Consider the following 22,151-nt stretch of genomic DNA (forward strand, 5'->3'; position numbering starts at 1 on the left):
GGCTTGGAGAACTGTTCTGCCTCTGGCACTTTGGATCATGAACTTCATCACATCCAAGAAATGTTAACAGCTCGGCCTGGGTTTAGCAGCTCTGAGTGTCTTTGTGGGTTTGTGGGTTTGTTCTGACAGCTCCCCCCCCATTAGGATGCAGAGATTGGCATTCTGTGGGCTCACAATGCAGGAGGGTCTCAGCCTGCTATTCTTGTGCAGAAACACCATGATGGGCATCTGAGTGACATTTTAATTTGATAATGAAAGCGCCATTAAATCAGAAAAGAGAAAAATGCCTGTGCTTGTGGCACAAGATATTTTGTGTGACCACTGAGGTCATTTGAGACAGGCCTGCTGTTGAAATAGTTTTACAAGTTTGCCAGCAATGACTCACTACCGTGGTGGCTGCAGATAAATTCCAGTTGCTTTCTACTTGTTTTTGAAGATTTTGGTATTAGGGGTTTCTGTATGTTGCCTAAACAATAAAATTCTAGCAATGCTTAGGTTTGCTTGATAAAAATTAAAATTTCCCACATTTCTTTGTATCTGAAATGCTCCAACAAGCTGTGATCCATACATCCTGCTTTCCCTTTTGTCTGTGTCAGGAGATATACTTTAGCACCATTAGAACCTTCTGTTTTGTCAGCAACAGGCCTTTGCTTCATGTGCCTATTTATAAAGAGATCCTGACTGGCGTAAGAATGAAAATTATTTTGGATGCTCGTGTCTCAGATGTTTTCTCATCTCTCTCATTTAGAGAAATGTATTATGATATCACATCGTCACCTATGGAATCCAAATTAATGGATTTGGGTTGTGCTCGATAATGTTACGCCTGTCTCTTTCTCTCCATGTCTTTATAATATATTTAGAGATATCTAAACTTTTATTGTAAATAATTGACAATGTAAATGGCCAAATGTATTGTTCTGCCATCTTATAGTTAAGGAATTTTGATAGTAAAATATTACATGTTTGGACCATAGCTATGCAGGATATCTGTGGCAGAATTAAATAGGATCCGTGTTCTTAAGCTTTTTATGGTGCTTTTTAGCTTACAAGGTCTTAAGAAATTAAATACTTCCAGTGACTATTTATCTTCTCCAGTTTATTTTTCTTCCTGCTGTTGAAGGTTTAGATTTTTATTCAGCAGAAATAGATTTTATTCTTAAAGAACCATAGAGGTTCTGTATATATCGATATATTTGGAATTACAGGGGTTCTGTATACAGAGAGACCAGACCATTCTCCCGTAGTTCCTATAGGAGGTTTTGTACTGTATGCAGCTAGTTGTAAAATTGTTTGTCCATCTATTGTTCACGTCATCAGAAGTGGCTACTGGCCTCTTGAGAGGTGATGCGTGACCAGTATGAGAAGAATAGTTACTGTCAGTTCAGCATGGAGTTACTGTCCTTCCTATATGTAATTTTCAAGCTCTCTGAATCCACATTTGTTGCAGTTAGCAGTAGTTTGCTGGTTAAGTGATATTGGTGATGCCTGGGAAAGAAAATGGTTGTGATAATAACAGGCTCTTCAGAACTGATTTTGTGGAGCTGCTCTGTGGATCTGCACTGTCACCTTCATTTGACTCCTACTGTTAAACTGGAGGAAAAACCTTTCATTACCTGCCTGTTGCTGATAATGATGTAGCAAGAACAGCGTTATCGATGGAGTCTTTGCAGCTTCCACTGAATGTTGAGCATGGAACTGTAAATGCTTTTTATGTTGTTCTTTGAAGGAATATTAACAATTCTCATATTGTGGCTGACACTAAGATATCTAATGTTACTTTGAAAGCACAAGTGAATTAGCCTTTGTAATGCTTTCATGAAATGGATAAATGTAAAACTGTTGCAGGTGGTGAACAGGGAAACAAAATGTTTTTTTTCAGATCACTCAGTAGACCTATGGTAAATGTATGTGCTAGACTGAAATATCTTTAATTAAGTTGCTGATCTTGTTTCTGTACAGAAACTGAATGAAAAAAACACCTTGCATATTCTAAATTTGGCCCAAGAGTCACTAGTCAAGCTGAATTCAGACATACCTCAACAAAGTAGCAGCAATGTCATCTCTTCCAAATACTGAAAGCACTTATCCCTTGATGATACCCTGCCAGAACTTCTTGGAGCTTTGTTTCAAATTCCTGAAACTATCTTTAAGTAATCTTTGAAATAATACTTTTCTATAATTTTAACTTTGATCATAACTTAGAAAAGTAGCTAAAGCAAAGTGCTGTTTATGTCTTTTTTGCTTTTGAAAGGTTGAAGTCTAAATGATATATTGATATTTTTCTTGATAGCTATGAGATTTGCCTTGCTAGCTATGAAAATCTTTCAGCAAAACTAGTGGTTTAGTGGTATTTCAGATCTCTTCACCTCTCTCCTTTGTTTGTTGTTCTGCGATGCCATAGTGCAACAAATAAATAATGGTCTGTGTTTGCTATTACTCCCTGCAGCTGTTTTCTGCAAAGTGATAAGGAGAAAAATTACTTGGATGATTGCAAAAACTAGTTCATAGCCAGAAGAGTCCTGATTCTGTACTCATTTTTCCACAGGCCTCCAGAACTGGCATCAAAGTATGCCAATTTCTCTGAGGGAGTGTGCAAGCCAGGCTATGCATCAGCGCTCATGACTGTCATCTTCCCAAAGTAAGTAATCACTGTGGGAGTTTTTTCCCACTTCCCCATATGACTTCTCATCCTTCAAGGTAGGTGATGGGCAGAGTTTGTCTTGAAAAGTGTCATTACTCTGTCACTTGATTGGTTCAAAGAGAGACCGGTGTTGAAATTCTGGACTATTTGAGTGGTCAGTGGCAGTGGCTTAGTTGACTTCAGTCCGACTAGGACTTTGCTCAAAGAGTAGAGGCTTCTGGATGTTGAGTAATAAAACAAATTATGTTGTCTGTGCATGATACAAATGTGTGGTTGAGCTCACTGCTAATACCAGATGATGCAATGCTTTGGAAGCTTTGGTCATGGTTATCTGGAGTAGATGGTAAAGTGTGATGTTTTGTTGTTGGTTGGTTTTCGGTTTTTTTGTTCTTGGGTGAGCAGGGTAGAGCATCCCTCAGGTGCCTGGAGTTTGTAGAATTGCTGGGAGACAGTTCAGAAGATACATTGGCAGGAACATTAATCTGTTGAGGCTCAAGGATTTCAGTTTGGTTCATCGAGTGGAAAATTTGACCATTGTACAAGCTTCTTGTACACGTGGAAGAGATGCTGTGGTGCAATGATCTCTTTGGCAAAAGAAGTTGAGGACTGTTTAACAGAACTGGCACTTTCCCAAAAGAGATATTTTATTTCTTTTGAGGAGGGAATTTCCATGACCTGTGCATCTAAAGGTTAAGTTGAGTGATCACAGCCTTCAAGCCAAGCCTCAAACTGGTGGTATCCTTCTGTCTTTGTTTTTGTTGACAAGCATGGTGTCTGCAAGCTTTTTTAAAATAAAAAAATAAATCTGACATTGCCTTGTTACCAGTAGATACTACAGACAAGCCTTAAAAACAAAGCAAAACACTAAAGTTCTCCATCACCAGTGTAAACCGAACAATTATCAGTATTATCTTCTGTGAGAATTTTGGAACTCTGGTTAGAATATAAATACTAGAACTGAAAGTGAGTGCTTTTAAATCTGTGTTTGTGTACATGTGAAATGTAAATAGTATAGAGTAGGATGAACTCATTATTACAAAACTATTAATCTTATTTTAATTTTAAAAATACTTTGGCTTTGAGAAGGAGGTTTTCAGCCTCCTAGAATCTGAAGTGATATTTATTCTCTCCCTCAACAGCTGCTTACAGATCTCTGTTCAGTCACCTTCTCCCAGTAGTTCACAGCATTGAACTAATTCCGTGCAAAGGGGTACAAACGTGTCTCTAGCTGAAGCAAGGGGTTGTTGTCTTGGTCATACACTGAAAAATCATATTCACAGTTTTAAAGACAGCATCTCACCAGGTAATGTTCAGGTGCTCATCTAACATGGACCCTAAAATTTCACTAATGTTGACATTTTTTCCCGTGGTGTCTTGGGTTTCTTTATGAGTTGAGTTCTGTGTTGGACATTTCATTATTTTACTGAGTACTGCTGTAAGGATGGCTGACCAGTAGTTCTGAAAAAAATTCCATGCTGCACTTAAAATTCTTTTTCTTCTGCAACTTTCCTTGTAGTCAGAGAACTATGCAAAGTTAATATTACCAAGCCAGGTATTCAATATATTTTGAACTCTTAAAGCCAAATTCTCTTGCTTGTTCATTTAAAGATTTGAGCTGCATGGCTTGTTTTATTCTAGCTTTTGTTTTCAGTTGATTGTGTCATTAGGAAACCATCATCTCTACAGCTGACATTTTTTAGGCTTGGTCTTTGCTGTAAAATGTGTGTTTTTGTTGGGTGTTTTTAATATTTGGATAAAGTTGGTTTGGCTGTTTTCAAGCATGAATAAAATGAATAAATGTTTTCCCATTTTAAGGTTCCTGACTTCTTAGTGCAATTTTAAATGTAAATAGGCAAAATATAGTGGAAATAGTTGAAATAGAATAAATATTTCTCAGAGGTTGTAGCTCTTCTTCATAAGTGTTTTTTTACTGGTAAAAATGAGAGTTCAGACTTTACCAAGCATGAGCAAGCACTGGATGGATTAAAGAGCAATGCCCTGAGAAATCCAAAAATGTGGTTGATGGTAAAGAACGACTAAATGTTTGTTTGTTTGTTTGTATGAGGTCCTCAGTCAATCAGTTCTCATTCTAGCAATGTTTGATCCCTTCATCAATAATCCTATCTGGAAAAAATCCCAGGTTGTAGAGTACTAAATAAAAGGTCAGTTACTTCTAGAGAACAATCTGGATTCCCTGATTTAAATGGCCAAAGTCCAACAAAATATATGCTAATATATCCAACATGAAATAAAACATCTGGGAGGAACAAATGCAGATTGTACCTTCAAGATAGAAAAAAACCTGTTTTGGAAACAGAGAAACCTTCACATTATCTTAACAAAATACCATTTCTGAAGTGCTATCTCAAGTCGATATGTGCCCAAATAAGTTGAGAATTTTGTGTGAAACACCAACTTAAATTAAAATACAAAACCTTACAATCCAACATTTCTAGAATACTGTGTGCAGTTTCAATGGTAAAGTGTGAGAAGGGAGGGGCAATAAGAGATGGAAGAAAAGCCACAAAAATGAACAACGACTTGCTTAAACAGTAAAGTAAACAAGACTTCTAGAAATAAGTCATCTTTCTGAAGCAGAAGTTGTATCCAAATGAGGAGAATAGGAAAGAGCATTAACTTTGGCAAGTTAAATATAAACCATAATGAGGTAGAGCAAAAAAAATGTTGAGGAACAACTTTGTAAAGACATTAAAAAAAAAAATAAAGCTTTTTGTCTGTCAAAGGCAGAAAGCCTGTCAGATATCCCGATGAGCTGATAGATAGTCATAATATCACATGTGAGCTAAGGGAAGGTAAAGCTGTAGCAGAGAAGTTATTTGCATTGGTATTCACTGCAGAACAGTTCCCCTGTGGACCCTTCATTTCCAGGGGACAGGCTGGGGGAAAGTGACAGAAGCTTGACGTTTTGGAGTGAATTCCTAGCACAAAGAATTGCTAGGAAAAGTTCTCACTTTGTGAGGAACTCGGTGTTGAAGTTGCCGAGTTACACACGGTTGCGTATAATCATTGCTTAAATTGGCCTTAGAATGGAAGAATGAAGAGCAGCAACGTGCTGGGCTTTTCAAGAAGGGTCTAGGGGGTTGTTTGGGAAAGTGGAAGCTAAGAGCAAGCCTGCTTTCTGTATCAGGCTCTTCTTAGAACCTAAAAATAAAGAATGGAATTAGTGCTTGTACACAGAGAGGAGACAAGTTGTCTTCTGCAGCAGGAACTTCTGCCCTATAAATCTGCTTGTGTTGTTTGAATGACTGGATTAGCGTTTGATAAAGGTGATTTAACTAATACAATACGTGTGGATTTCTTAGATAAACCATAATACATACACACACACACACATACACACAAAAACCCCAAGCAAACTGACCCCAGCCCAAAAAATGAAAAACAACCAGACATTTGCTGTTTCAAAGATTTTTGGAAAATTAAACTGGGTGTAATCCTTAGTGATTAGGTAGTGACTAGGTAAATAGCAGAAACTGTATGGAAAAAATAAGAAGATTGGACAGTACAGGGATGTTACTCCTGGAGTCCTCTGGAACAAAGTGTGCTGGGATCTCTGCTGTTCCAGGTGCTCATAAACTACCTGGAATGGAGGATGAATAATAAAGCACTGGCATATTTTTCCAGGTGGTAAGACCAAAAGCTGACTGTGAGGAATGTCAGAGGGATCTCACAGTGGTAAGTGGTGGGGCAAGAAAACAGCTGGCCAAATTCAGTTCTGATAGATACAACATAGTGTTTGTGGAGAAGACTGATCTGACAGTTTGTGGTGTGTGGTGGACTTAGTTGTGCCTTAGTTATACTCTGTGAAGTAGAGCAAGCAGAGGGTATTCACAAGCCTGTATAACATACTGAATGACATGGTTTGATAAGATTTGGAGATATTAAATGCAAATATTGTGCTCCAGGTTCAAAATAAATAAAGGTAAGTGCTATTTCATGCTATTCCCAGTTACATTTTTTTGAGAATGGGCTCCATAGTGGGCAAAAGATTAAAAAAATAAAATATACTCTTAAGTATTCAGGCATGGAGCTCTCTAAGTTACATCCTAAATGGATGTTGAGGGAAGCATGTACCTTGACTCTGTTTCTTAGGCTTTTAACTGGAGTCAAGTATTGGGCAAAATGGATGCCTGGTCTAATACGTTGGTGCCCATGCCTTTCTTTTCTGGTTTATTTTTCATGATTATGCCTTAAAAGCAGAGTGACATCCCTTCAGAAAAACGTGCTGTAATCTGAGTCATGACAGTGGCTCCCCCACCAAGAGAAATGGGTGCATGATCTCAGTCCTGCATCTCAGTGTAAGGTCTGGCCAGCTGGGCTGCGTCTGCTGCTCACTGTAAATGAAGGAGTTATCTAATTTTTCACTTTCCAGGACAGTACAATTCTGCCTCTTGCAAATCTCCCAACAGCAGATAATCACTCAAAGTGCCTGAAGTAAGGTTACTGGTTTCAGAATGCTACAAAAAAAATGGCAAGTATGTTTGGTAAAATGGCATCAGTAGGTCAGTGAATTAGACTACTATGTTCAGTGAATTATACTGTTTTAGTTGGTCTGAGGTCACCTACAAGTCTGGAGTTAATGCTTTGACCTTTTTGTAGAAGGCACTAACTTGTATTTGCAGTGGTAACCCTGCAGTCTCCTGCATGTCTGGCCTTGCTGTGGAAACGATGCTGCCTGTGTACAGCTCTTTCTATGCCCTATTCTTTATCAAATGAGAAAAGAGACCTCTGCCCACAGTTTGTGGCTGATGTGCCAGCCTGAGACAGTTCAGCTACTCAGTACTCAGCTACAATTTTCCAACCACAAGCTCTTGTAATTTGGCAGCTAATAATAAAAATTAGAGGAGGCGATAAATAGGGAATGTCTGCAGCCTGCAGACTTGTGTATCTGTGTTTGGTAGGGGAACATGGCAAAGATTTAAAGAGTATCTGAATGTATTTCAAAATAAGGGAGAAAGGGGAAGTTCAATATACAACAAATCTGTTGGTGTTGTGACCAAAAGAGTGAATTTATCATTTGTGTTTTAGATACATAAGACTATTTTTGCACCAAGGATATGACTGTAAGCATCTTCTAGTCAATTGGTGCTAAGAAATAGCCTTATATGAATTACAAAACTCTTTAACTCATTTCATAAACAAAATCAGTTTGGTTTGTTTGATTATCCTGGTATGAACTTTCTATTGATTAGCAATTGGTATTTTCTTCACAGTCATGTTTTTTTCCCCTCTTATTTTTCAATACTCTAGCCTGCTCTTCACTCAGAGGATATGGTCTCCTGTCATGTAAAGTCTTCTGGGTTTATAATTTCATGCTGAATTGCTTCTTTGTACATAAAGTTCAAAATCTTTAAAGCTTTCATATCAGCAGAGAGTGCGTGACACAGATTTATGCCAGCCATAGAAATTTCATTGGCTTTCTCTAAAGTAATTTTTTTGTGGGTCTTTTTTTCTGATGTTTAGTTCCCCCTTGATTTGGTAGGTCATAGACTCCTGTGCCTTTCTCCATTTCCACAGGCTGGGGGAGCATAGATGGGACAGCACCAGATGGCCTTTCTTAGAGTGTAGACTCCTGTCTCCTTCGCATCAAAGCTTGGCAAAAATTTCTTTGCTATTGCTGTCTTACAGATATGGTTTTGCAGCTTTTATACTTTAGGGAAAAAAACCCACTCTTATATGCAAATAGGCGATAGGGACTTTGGGTGGAACTGGAGCTTCAGCAAGGGCTTTAGTAGGAGTCAGGATTATTTAAAAATGTGGTCCCCTGATCCTAAATATTTCCACATTCATTTCCATATCTCCTTTCAGGAAGCTGTGCTTCTTATAACAACCACACAATAGCACCTGTCCATCCCACACATTTCTGCTTTGTTGTTTAGATATTCAGAAAAAAAACATTCTAAAAAGAGAATTTTTAACCCTTTCTTAGAACTGACTTTATGCGTGTCTATCTCTGTGCCTCATGAATTACTGCCATGCCCAGCATGGGCTTGTACTGAAGTGACAGGGCATGAGCTCAGTGCTTAGGGGCTGTCAGTGCAGGTGACGGCTGCTTCTTCTGTGATTAACTATTTAAAGAGAGCAGAGGAAAGAGAAGGATGGCAGCTTCATGTGGTTCCTGAGAGCTCATGAATAAATAGGCTGGATAATTAATGTGCCACTACATTGCTACAGGATTGCTACAGGGATTAAAAACTGTTGCCTGACTGGTGTGGCGCATCCGCTGCATAGCTTGGGATCTCTTCAGGTGCAGTGGGTAGTATATCTTAATTTTTTAAGAGATATAATATATATGTATATATATATCTCTCTAATATATATACATATTCAGCATATATAATATATATATATGCTGAATCAGTTATTGACAGTAGGGTTTTTTTGTCTTCTAAATGTAAGTATAATGTACATCTCATTTTGAAGCACACTGAGGTGGTTAATTTTGGTAATTTGAGCTGTGAAAGCAGCTTGTGTTCAACGAAGAGTGGACACATCTCAAGACTTCCACTGAAGTCAGGGTGCCTGTGTCCCAGACACTGCTGTGAGAAAGTCTGCTGCTTTCCTTCGAAATGAGATTGCTACTGCTCTGGGAGTGGGGAGTACTCAAATCCCTGTCCCTTCTTTAAGTCTCTTGTTCTGTGCCTGTGCATTCATTCAGGAATAGTTTGTGATGGGGACAGAGGTTGTTTCAGAGCTCACAGTTACATTTGGAGTTCCAGTAACTGCTGTAATCACAGCTCTGAAAGGAACTTTGTGGGTGCCAGTGCCCAAAAGGGTGTTTGAGGAAGCTGGACCTGGAATCTTCATCACACCTCTCACCTGTCCCCACATCAAAGACTAAGGAAATATCGTTGTTGCATTATTGAGGTTTGAATTTAAAGGGACAAGTTGAAGCAGGTGTATTTTCTTCTAAGCAGTGCTGAACATCATCAGTTTCCCTCATTTTCTTGGTTAACTCTGGCTAAAAGAGTTCAAGACTCACAGGAGGGGAAAGGAGGAATAAAAGAGAAGTTGTTGGCGCCCTGATCAGTTAAGCTGTCAGGGTTTTCCATTTCTCCAAGCCTCCAGGCTGTTAAATGCCTGGCCTGTGCCAGGGGCATTGAACCATGCTGCTGCTCACCCTTACCTCCTGTCACCTCCTTAGTCTGTGTTTTGTAAATCCCAGGCTAAACAAACATGCAAGCCAAAACACGCACCCTCTCAAATCGCTCCTGGTGTCTGGGTAGCACCTCCCCATGCAGATCTCTCTGGCTTTTCCAGTAACACATCTTCCCATGCACTCAGCTGCTGTCCCACTGTCACTGCTGGCAAGAGGAGTATTTTGCGCTTCTCTACCTTTCTTTTCTTGTGAGTTTTATGAAGTGGTGCCTTTTTTCTCCCTTATATTTTGGTTCCAGAAAAACTTTCTCAGCTTTTTCACCTCTGCAGTTAGTGTGCTAGGTATTATATACAATTTGAAGGCACTTACTAAGAGGATGATTTAAAAAAATATCTATTAATGTAGATTTTGAGTGACAGAATTGGGTCAGAGTATACAACAGGTCTAATTCCTATGTTTGTTTTATTGTCTTGGACTCACTTGAGAGATTTAAATCTCTCATACTTCGGCCTAAAGGTGACAAGTATGTTATCTCACAAAATGTTTTTGCTGTGGCTGTCTCTTGTGAGTATACAGCACAGTCTGTTAGGAGACATTTGCTTTCAATGTTCAAACTTGGATTGTAGTCTGAGCTCTTTTTGCTATTTATAACTGGGCCAATTGGATTGCCCTTCACAACACCCTGACTGCCTCAGTCCCTTACACCTGCTTTGTCTGTAGGAGCAAGCTGGGATTAAGAAGCAACATTTGATAATTCATGTCCAGAGTGTTGCAAACCTCTGGTACTGAAGTGGTGGTAACCAAAGCTTTGTTTAAAGTTTGGTCATACAGCTTAATTTCTCTGTGGCAGATTCCCTGCATTCATTTTTTATTGTAGAGAGCAGTGCTTGGGAATGTAATTCCATAGAGGAGCAGATGAAACTGGACACAACTTCACTGCTAGCTCTGAAATTCATGCACTGATTGACCAGCTGGAGCTTGTACTTCAAAACAAAGTTCAGTGGCAGCAGCTTATTGCTGCACTTCTGATGGTGTGCATGCTGCTGCAGTCAGGTGGAAGTAGATATGGCACAGTGTAACAGTAGAGGTAAAAAGAAAAAGAAAAGGCTCTGTTTCTGTGTCTGCATCCCCACTGTTCGCATAAGGAGTTCGTGCTGCCCTTTGTGCTGCTCCATTACCTGAGTGAGCAGAGCTGCCTGTGCACAGTGCAATGAACTGGGGAAGCAAAATAATCCTTATAGCTGAACATGAGTTTTTCCTCCCCCATCCATCTACTCATTTTGTGCAAGATTATTTTTAATCCAGACCAGTTCACTGATTCAGTTTGTGAAATTACCATATCATTATACAAACCCTGCCAGGAGCGCAGCTCGAGAATTGAAGAGCTAAGGTGATGGCACTGCAAAAACTTGATCAGCCAGCCTGGGCACCAGGATAGGGACGTGGGGAGCTGATGGTCAGGAGGTAGAGATTAGACATATGGTTTCACCTTCAGTTCATGTAGGTTGTTCTCTTTATCCCAAATTGACTTTTTAACCTTTAAACAAATGTGTAAATTAATACATGCAATTCCCATGTGCTGATCATGACAGTAGATTCTGTATCAGAGCCATTTTTGGTGCTAAAATCTCTCATGTTTGACCTCTCTCAAGAGTTTAAAATGAAGTATGTGAATCCGTGTGATGTGCAGGCTTTGTGACTGAAAAATATGTCTTCAGTGTCTTTTTCATGACTCTGGAATGAAGTGAGACTATAAAATGAAAGCTGGAACATGGACACAGGGACTTTACTGAGCATGTGCGTTTCTGGCTTTGAAAAAGATGCAGAGCATATGTGTTCTTGCTCTAATATGAGTACACTGCATCATGTGTTAGAGTGGGAACAGGACAGGTTTGTTTGTTTTGAGGGTGGTTTTTTTGTTTGCTTCTTGTTGTTGTTTTCCAGAATACCAAAATTATTTCTAAATTATTATTTCTAAATTTCTACAAAAAGAAGGACAGCTTTGCAAATGTACAAATAAATAACCATGTTTGCGTGAGCATGTAGGATCGTAATAGAAGCAATAAACTTAATTCATGCCACCAAATGAGCATATTTTATTGTGCATGTGTGTTTGGGCTCTGTTGCTGTGGCCCATCTGCTCTTAAAGCTATACCAGTAAGAATGTTTGACTTCCAGGAAAATCTTGCCAGAAAGATTGCTTGAAGAGCTAAATCCATTTGAATGAAGGAAAATACCAGTGAGCATGGAATGCAAGAAATGAAAAATATCAGTGAGCTTGAAGGTTAAGCTGTAATATCACTGTGGTTTTGATATACAAGTCTTACCTTCTTTTCTCTTCCTCACATTCCCATAAGAAAATGTTTTTATCTCTTTTGATTAAAACTCTGACTTTGGCTTTGTGAAGGTTCTTATTTATTGGTCCAGGCCACCATCTCCCCAGAGCCCCAAGTAGTTCCTTGGTACTTTTGAGACTCTGTATGTCACCAGTGATTTCCTCTTGCCATAGAAAAGTGTGTAGCTTCCCTCAAAGTTTTCTGAATTGCCTTCAAGGGTGGATAATTGTTCCTTCTGAACTCCCTACTGGTGGCTTTCATCACATTTCCTATCTTTGGGTAGATTTCAAGTCAAATTATTTTCCTCTTCTGTCTTTCTCTCTCCTCTATTACTGCTTGCTCTGTTCTATTATTGAAACATTTCAGGAGTGTCAGCGCATGCAAATGTTGTCACTGAGCCAGTGTACGTTAGCTAAGAGTATGGATGAAAAGGCAGCCTGATTATTTATGCAAGATTATTAGACCAAATTAGAAACAGTCTGGGGAACCCTCCAACTCTACATTAGGCAAATTAAGGTAAAAACTGAAAAGATTATAAATTCTCTTTGTAGCAATTTGAGAAGTCGCTTGAGAACATTGTTCAGATAATGTTGTAGAAATTCTGACTCCACTGCAGCGAGAACAGCAAAAGCTCCTTTGGCAACTATTTTCTTGGTACCTTTACTACAATTCTGAGCTAAGTATGCAGCAAAATAAAAGCCATATATGAATTGCTAAGTACTATCAAAGCAATGCTGTAATTGTTGCAGTAGTGCCAGGGATCACAGTAGCTTGGTGAAGTTCCTGTAGTTTCCCAAGTTCACCCAACCCAAACCACACGTAATGCTGGAAACCAGGGCAACAGCATTGCCACGCACTGCGGTGCAATGGGATAGCAGATTTCGCTAGTATTACTCACTGTGGGTTTTTATTCTGCTTCTGTCTTGCTAAATTCCGGAGATTTATGCCTTCAGTAAAAGTTGTTTCCTTTTTGTGTAATCTGCCCTACATTTAAGAATGATCACATCCTTTCTCTCCTGAAGCACTTTGATTTACTTGCACAGGAACTTCCTGTATGCAAGTCAGGGCTGCAGCTTACTCCAGTGTCCAGCTTGAAAATCAGAAAAACTCTGTCTGACTTTCTTGAGAAGTGTTTAATTGTGATTTTTCTGAAAATCATTGCATCTGCCATGCTAATTTGCTCTTCCTTCAAGCTTAAATAACTGATGTAAACTACAGGATTATATAAGTTTCAAGTAACATGTCTTGTACAGTTCTTGGAAAAGAGAAAAGAAGGTTTGATGTTTATATGGCTTCCCTTTTCTAAACCGGTATTTGCGTCACACCAATTTTAGCATGTTTCTGATCTGTTTATCAGCTGTGCCAGCCTAGGTTCATGTTTACACTGCTGATATCAGTATGATAAAGAGATTGCTTAGCAATTACTTAGTTTATCTTGGAATGAAACAGATCAAAATATGTGTGACATTCTGTAAGATCTTGGAACACCTGAAACCAGAATATGTAATTATGCCAGTGCACAAAACCACAATGATTTTACTCCTAGATGAAAAGGTCTGTGCATCCGATTTACTTTGGGCCTGCCTCTGTTAGCAGTCTCTGCTTTAATGGAAGGTGATGCTCCATTAGCCACCATAAGTGTTTTTTTCTGGGCTTGGATCTTGTTTCCTTTTTTTTTTTGTTACAGACAGTTTACACTGAGAGTGAAAACTGGCCCATAGTTGAGCTATTCTAAACACAAACAGTTCCCTTGAACGCTTCAGGAAAAGTGAAATATTTTTAAGTCACCCAAAAATGACAAGCAAGGGAAAGCTGTTTGTGACACAGGGTTTCCCTGTCCCTGAAGCCATCCCTGGGCTCCGTGATGTGCTATCCTGGGCTGGCATGAGCAAGTCCATAGGATGCCAGCTGTTGTGGTGGGAGAGTCTTGCCTCCAGTTTGGATAGAAAACACCAACTTGGAATGGTCTCAGGGAGATTCAAAGCCCCACACCAGCTGCTTCACCAGGCAGTGAATTGGGGATGAGTAGCACAGCATACATCTGTTCTGGGAGTTTTGTTTATGTTTTAAGAATTTGTTTGTGAATCATGAGTGTAACCTCATGGGTGGATACAATATACAGCTCCAGGCAGTCTTAATGTAACCTGTGGCAAAATAAGCAACTCCTTAGAGCCAGTGGTGGCCAGCTTTTTTTGCTTTTGATTTGTTTCTTGAGTGGTGTCTGTGGAGTTTAGGCATTTGCAGAAGAAGATGCTGGTCCCAAGGCTCTGGTTAAACAGGCCAACTCTCAGTCTGCTGTCGCTGACTTATTCCTGCTGTTCTTGGAACATCTGAGAAAGGATGTCTGGAATTTGAAAGAAGCAAAATGTGCTTACAGGTTCTGGTTTAAGGAAATAAAACTAAAATAAGAAAACCATAAAATTTCTCTTTTTTTCCCCCTTATTGGGGATTTTGTCAGCACATGTACCAGGCATTTCTTCTCCTTAAGACAGATCTGATCTCCTGGGTAATAATAACTACTTATGGAACAACAGGATACCGAACAATTTGTAAACACTAGGCTTGTTTACTTCTGCTCTGTGACTGCTCATTTCACATAGGGGTTTCCTCATCTGTCAAGGGTGAAGAAACTTGTCTGAGTAGACACATCTGTAAAGAAGTAGTTGGTCTTGCTCTGCCATAGTAGCCTGGTGGAAGATCTGTCCTGCACAGCCAAAGATTCCACCTGTGCTCAGTAAGAAAGGTCTTTTAGCACGAAAGTAGTTGTTGGGTATTTTCTAAAAGGAAAAGAGGAAATGTTCTGCTTCATTTTTCCAGGTCTGACACCTGCTGCTAATGGAGGGTGTGGGTTTGAAATGCTGATCTCTGTCTCTTCTCTGGGAAGCAGATTTTTCATTCTTCAGTACTGCATTACTAGGATTTGCAGTAGCTGCAGGACTCCTAAACCATGTCCAGACAGGAAATTAAAGAAAACAGGGCTAATAGCTTGGGTGGGTTTTTTCTCTTTATATTAATAGGGCTTGATTTCCAGTGTTTTCCTATCTCTTGTGGGTTGTTGGACAGAAAGCACAGAGGAGAAACAGCACTTCATTCTGCATAATGAACTGCCAGACACTGCACCCTCTCTGAGGAGATGGGAACAATGATGGTTCCAGGCCATCCAGGAGAAAGAGGAGAGAAATCCTGTGAAATAAGTCATGTCTGGAGTGCTCTAAGATACAGAATAATTCATGTAAAAATTTAGAGCTGTGTGAGATCTGCAGTGCTGACTGATGCGCACTCTGCCTCCATCTGAACATTGGCTGTGTGATGATGAACTGCTGAGATGTTGTGACAGATGTCAGTCAGAGAGATGTTTTTGACAGATTTTTTGTAATGATTAACATCACTGGAAGCAGTTGTTTGTGTTTCTGCATGTTTGTTTTAATTCATCTCCTCTTTGTTTCCCTTTCACAGCAGTGCCCAGTTTACCATAATGAGATTCAGGAAGCTGGAATCAGTCTCAATTAGTGAGGTTACTGTAAATATTTTCACTGACAGAACTGTCTTTATTCAGTTAAGATCTCAAAATACTTGAATGATGTCTTACGTTAAACAGAAGATCCAGTAATTCAAATAAAGTGATACCAGGAGGGCAGTTTATTCTGAGATAATCCTGTCTTTAGCTATTCTAAAGAAATCATGTTCCCTGAAGATGCAGGAACCCCAATAAGAGGCAGAGGAGAGGTACATGAGGGAAGAGGAAAAGGTTCCCACAGACAGCTCTAACTGTATTTAACAAGTTGCCTGGCCTGTTTAGAAATGCACAGGCACTGTTGTCTGCAGCTGGTAAACTGTAATAATTTGAGTTGTCTGTTTCTGGAGAACTTGGAGCAGCCATCAGTGACAAGCCCCTCTTCCCTGGTGGGGAGAGGAACCCTAAGTATCCCAGACATCTGGCTGAGGAAGGGCCCTCAACAGCTTGTTCACAGTGACCACTGCAGCTAAGAAGTAAAACATTAAGTGGGAAAATCAGTGTTAAACGCTTCAGGCATTTCTAGATTTGTGGGAGTCTTTCACTTCTAGAAGTTATTTTTTAGTGTGGCACTGACTTTCAGCTGCTACTGAGGTGTTTCTTTTAATACCCAAGACCTGGCATGTCAGCTAGACTAGAGAGTCAGACACATAGCAGGAGAGGTTTCCAAGCTTGCTCCAGTTTGCAAGTGTTGAGAGGGTTTGTCTGCTACATTTTATTTTGGGTTTAGGTTGGGGGTTTTTTTGTGGATTACAGTGCACCCTCTTCATGTCAGACCACTAAACGAAATTTTAAAAACCAACCTGATTTCTCCAGCAAATCACAGTTGAAATTCTTGATCAGTAGCTTGGAAATAACTACAAAACAAAGCATAAAATTAGCCTAATGTAAAATTCTGAATATACCTGGCATCAATCTCTTCATTTCATCTGCTGCTAGAAGATTTTGGAGACATGTCTTGACTGTGGAAGCCAAGTGTCAATTCTTCAATACTCTGACTTCATAATGCTGTGTTTCATAGCAGCCCTAGGAAAGAAGATGCTTGTTCTCTGTCTTGTCTCCCAGAGTTTGTTCTGTGCCATAGTCCTGGGCTGTTTTCTCTCACATGCAATGCAATCACTTCCTTCCTTCTCCCGTTTTTGTCCTCAGAGCTCTTCTTTTGGCTCCATCTGCTTTCCGTGTGGATGGAGATTGTGTCACACAGATTGTGTCCCTCCTTTATCTCTCGGGCTACATCTCTGTTTACTTTTTTGTATAAATAAGATGGTAACCTTTGTTGTTCTCAGCATTTTTAATTCTTCTACAGCAGTTTGTAAATCTGTGTCAGGAAGCATGGTCAGTGTGCATACATCCCAGCCACAGTGCTCCCCAGCTGAGCTCAGCTGTCTGTAGGCTTCCCAAAGCATGGTAAAGGTATTGATGGGAACCTAAGACAGATCTCTCTTCTCTGTTTTTTGGGGGGAATTTTGGATGAAATGGGAAGACTCAGAGGCAGCAGAGAAGAATAAGAGAGCATGTGCTGGTGGACCAGAGGGTTCTGGCTCTCTGGGGCCTTTTAAGGGAGCGCAAGCAGTACTTGGGTGGTTCGTAGTCAGCCACTGCAAAGCTTTGTCTCCTAGGCCCTGGAAATTCTCTCAGTTCCCACTAACAGGTATAAACTGGTGGGTTTCCAGTAAGCATTGCTCAGGAAAAGACCCTACAGTTCACATCACCCCTGGAGCATGACAGCCACCTTCACTCTGCTGCAATGAAGTGAGCTAATTTGTTTCCCAGCAGACTAATTGCTCATGGCTTATTATAGAGACTATTTGGTGCCCTGTTCTGAAGACTGCTCGTTCCGGACAGTGTGTTTTAGAATATGTTTGTATGTGCTGGCAAAATTTTCAGGTTGTGCTGGTTTTTTTTGGTTTTTTTTAAAGGTCACCTTGGGTTTAGGAGAGTTTAAAGAACTGCAACAGCTAAATAGATACAAGAAATTCAAACAAATCCTGAAGGTGGTTGGATTGTGGAATTCTTTTCAGCTTTTCAGTCTGAACTTCCTTAAATTTGCCAAATTACTGAACTGACTCATTTACATCTGTATTCTAAGGCCTTCCTGGCTTTATTTCCTAAAACTGCCTTAGAACTTTCCAGGTTTTCTTCAATTACAGTGTTTCATTATAATTATCCTTGTAGTATTGCCTTACTTTCTTCACACTGTGTCGTGTCATTCTGACCTAAAACTGTTTCTCAACTACAGAGCTAAAATAACTACTACCATTGTGCAGTTCCCTTTCCCTGTGAGATTTGTGTTGCCTTTGCCTTATCTGTCCAAATGAATGACAGATGTTTTTGCATGGGCTGGTCCACGGTTTTATGCTGCACAGCACAATAGGACCTCAGCTTTCATCCTCAGCTCTGCAGTGATTAACATGGTGAGTAACATTCCTAGAGGCTACTGGGTTGTTCTGCTGGTAAAAGATTGTTCTGCCCTTTCTGTGCTGAGTCTTTCTGCCTGCTTTTGCAGTTTTGCACACTGTGCTCTTTGGGTAGACCTGGGGGTTATGAGCCACTCCCTTATCTATCCTTTTCCTTCCGTGGTAAAATCTTTTTATCCTCTAGACCACCATGTCTCCTGGTATGCTGTGATACTACAGTGTGATACTACAAGTATGAAAACACTTGTCAGCTCATTCTGCTGAGCCACTGTTCATGATTTCTGTAACTGTCTGCCTCTGAACCTGTAGGAACTGTTTGGCAGCTGGATGATAATGATCGTGCTTTAACATTTGATGTGATGCCATGTTTTTTGTATTTGGAATGTACATTGGAAACAGCAGAAATGAGTTTGGCTGGAACTTCAGTGCAATCTTGCAGGCAGTAAATAACAAAGACTTTAAGAGGAAAAGAGAATCCAAACACTTTGTGTTCTGGGTTAGCTTGTATGAATCAGCAAGTCTGTGTTGCTAAATAACAAGATCGGATTGCTAAATGTAACCCAAATAGTATAGCCATGTAGAGACATAACCATGGGATTCTGCTCCAAAACTGGTCTACAAAAAACCAGCAAGCTGCCTCCTCTTCACATAGCTGAACCCTGAGCTGGGACTTTCTCTTTTTAGTATTATTACAGTAATATGCTGCTTTCTCCTCTTGTTTACACTTGTGTCACTCCTTTTAGTCTCTTGTAAAACTGCTATTAAGTTCATCCTTCTCATTTGTCATACTTTCAGTGACAAGATCTGCCTCCTTTCACTAACTCCCTCTTTTCCACTCTATTAAATTCAGGCTTATTGGCCTCTGCAGGACTGTGTGGACAGTTACTGCCAACCACTTAACTGTTAACAGAGTTAACTGTAAAACCTTTTTGTCTTTCCAAGGAGATCTGGGAACATTCTGACAGCTCACACAAGCTGTTTGCAAGCCGATAGTGGATTTAATTGCAAAGATAAATTATTAGATGATACTTTCCTGTAAAATGTTCAGAATATTTAATCCTTGTATCCAGGTACCTGAGACTAGGGAGAAAAACAAGATGAGGCAGAAGAGAGCTCATCTGACTGAAAGAAAAAGAAACTAGATTTGAATTGCATATTCTTTGTCTGCCAGATGTTGCCACAAAGTACTCTATGAGTTTGAACCTGGTAAGTTTGAACAGTGTATTATGTAATACATACACTAAGCATGAAATGGTGGGCACAAACCTGCCTTTGAAAGGAGGAGAAGCTCATCTGTGGCTCTTGTGCCAGAGCTCATAAGCCTCATGGGTAGCTTTATTCTCTCTGACATGGCTCTCCTGCTTTGGGGACCAGGCTCCTACCTTGGTGTGGCTGTGCATGGCAGGTTGTCTCACAGCACAACTCTGTGTTACATAATGTGGATGTGCTGTGAGGTCTCTGACTATGAGGTAGGTTGGAGTATCCATTGGTTTTTATGTTGCATTTCTCAGTTGTGTTCATTAATCAGAGGGAGGTGGAGTCTAATGTATTGTGAGCATCCTGAAGGACAAGTCTGGGCATTGCAGAGGAGTAAAACCACGTTTTATTAATGAGTAACAGAAGTGCACAACAGTGATGGAAACCTTGTAAAGCAACCATGGTACTAATAGAATAGAGGCTATAAAAGTTGCAGTTCAGTCTCATGGGAAATTTGTAAATGTTGAATCCTTTACTGGCTTTGCTATTTCTTCTTACAGTTTTCATTTCCAGATGCTCTGAATTACATTGATGAGGAGGGAAGAGAAGCCCTTACCTTTCTTGCCTTTCAATTTGCAGACAACTGACAAAACCTCTTGACCAGAGGGAAAGTGAAGAGATTTTGTTCTTGCTTGTGTCGGTTCAGTGTAGCGTTCTACTCCTTGAACTAAGCAGAAAAGACTAATAATGGGAGTTCTTGTAAGGTCTTGTAATTTAGCGTGTGGTATGTCAATGTTTTCTGCAGTGCTTGTACCATCTGAGTTTAAGTGATACAACTCTGAATTTACTGTCTTGGTTTGCCTTGGTGAGAAGGTAATAAAAAAGAAAAAAGCCCAGTAGTTATGTCTATGCTTTGGTATCTGGAAGAGTGAAGGGGAAGCTAGAATAATTCAATCACAAGTGTAAGAGCTCTGCCTGCTGGGACCTGTGCCATGGAAAAGTATAGATTTCATTTTTTCCTGAAGCGCACATCTCCTGCAAGTGCTGTAAATTGTACTTACAGGAGGAAGGAAGCCAGCTGAGGTACCAGAGCAATAGTCAGAGTGTGTGTCACACTCCTGCAAGCACTAGGAATTATGTAGGAAAATATGCATTAGCACAGCTCTGTGGAAGCAGTCAGTGTATTTCATAGCAGACATTTAATAGTCCATTAGTACTTTTGGTGACATTTCCACACCAAGGTGCTTATTAAAAGCACATCCATTGTCGATTATGCTTCAAAAAGGAGGCATTTGTGGGCATGGATCCCCTACAGCAGTGTAATATTAATGTTAGTTTTTAAAATTTATTTTAAAAGAAAGACAAGAATGTGCCCAATGAAGGTATAACTCAATAAATCTTTACTGTGTGCATGATGCTTTATACCGCTGTGGCATAAATGTGCTAAGAAAAAATGCATAGAAAATATTTTCACAAGCTGACTCTGGTTTCTTTTGTGATTGGTTTCAGATCCTTGACTTTAAACCAACATTTCCAAAGTTTAGTCTATATCCATGTTTTATGAACCTAGTCTCTTTTTTTTTAGCTATATATGCTACAGAGCTGTGAGAGCCAAATGCATGCAATACCTCTGAAATCTAGGCCAAAGTTTTATAGACTTATTTTATTTAAATTGCCTTAGAAAACTGAAGTCTGGGTAGCCTATTTTGAAAATGTTGACCTTGGTGACTGAAAGCTGCTAAAGCACAAAATTTCACACAGTGATGGAAAGGCATTCTTCATACTGCCCATCCCTTCAAATGGTGTAATGGGGCAATGGTTATGAACAGTTATGATAAAACTTATCTCAAAATAATTTCTGAGTCACTCTTGGCATAGGATTATTCAAGAGAAAATAGTCCAAGTTATAGATGGTTTAGGAGTAAATTTATTTGGTGCCTACTTTGCAAGCAGGCAAAGGATTGAGTTCAGCTTTCTTCCTCCCTCGCTTAGAGAAAGATAGTGAAGGAATCTAAAGCTAAGGAGTCTAAGATGCTTCCAGAAGGAGATAACAGGGCCCACTCTAGGATGGCTGCTGGGAAGCAGGAGGGACAAATCTCTGGAGGAAGGGCAGTTCTGTGCCCTGTGGATTACAGAAGTAGGAGTAGTGGGTTTGACAGTTTCTGCTAAATCACTGAATTGTGGTGTTTGTGTTGTCAGGAACCTTGGCCTCATCAGAAGGATTCTGTCTGGGATTGTTATAGTCCTAAGTGAGCTACCCACTCTTTGGATGTTCACAGACTCTTTCATGCCTAGGAGGCTCTGGCCTCTAAGTGCTTTTTGGACTCAGGCTTTGATAATACTTGTGGAGAATAAAACCTGCCATCTAGCTGCCAGCATAACCCAAGTGCTGGCTGCGCTTTCTGTTCTCCGGTCTCTTGCTTAACACCTTTTGTCGGATCAGCTGGATTGATGCTGAAATTATGTAGAAAAGAAGCCTCAGATCAGACAAACAGAAGTCCCTGTTGCTCCCATGGTGTGTTCATATTTCAGAAATGTTCTGCTTCGTGCTGGCCAAGATGGTTCATGTGTATAAATTATGAAAACAGATCACATGTCTGGGCACATAGTTTTCAAATTTCTGACCTCTCTGCTAATTGCTACATTTCATGAGGCTGTTGGGGAACTTTGACTAATAAAGAGATTGTTGAATTATTAGTTTGACTCAAGCAAAAAGGTGAAGCATCTTTCCTGTTTATGCTTATTTGTCGTATAAGTTTATATTAGTTGCATGGTTCTGTAGTTTGTCAGATGACTCTGCTGAAGAGTAACTTTAAAAAAAAAAATAAATAAAATCAAAACATTAGGGAGAAATAATTGTCACTTTTACTATCTGTTTCCTTTACAACACAAGTTAACGATTTAAGCGATGGCGTAATGTGCG

At 39.8% G+C, this 22,151-nt stretch overlaps 1 protein-coding gene across 11 annotated transcripts in view; it reads left to right on the forward strand.

Moving 5' to 3' along the window:
* Positions 1-22,151, forward strand: part of ST3GAL3 (ST3 beta-galactoside alpha-2,3-sialyltransferase 3) — a 189,897-nt gene that overhangs the window by 76,868 nt on the left and 90,878 nt on the right. For all 11 annotated transcript variants that reach the window (XM_032118294.1, XM_032118291.1, XM_032118298.1 and 8 more), the window contains one exon: positions 2,549-2,641. In XM_032118294.1, the coding sequence (XP_031974185.1) occupies positions 2,549-2,641 (93 nt within the window). The remainder of the gene's footprint in view (positions 1-2,548; positions 2,642-22,151) is intronic.

This window comes from Corvus moneduloides, chromosome 9 (assembly GCF_009650955.1).
Source record: "Corvus moneduloides isolate bCorMon1 chromosome 9, bCorMon1.pri, whole genome shotgun sequence".
NCBI classification, from domain to species: Eukaryota; Metazoa; Chordata; class Aves; order Passeriformes; family Corvidae; genus Corvus; species Corvus moneduloides.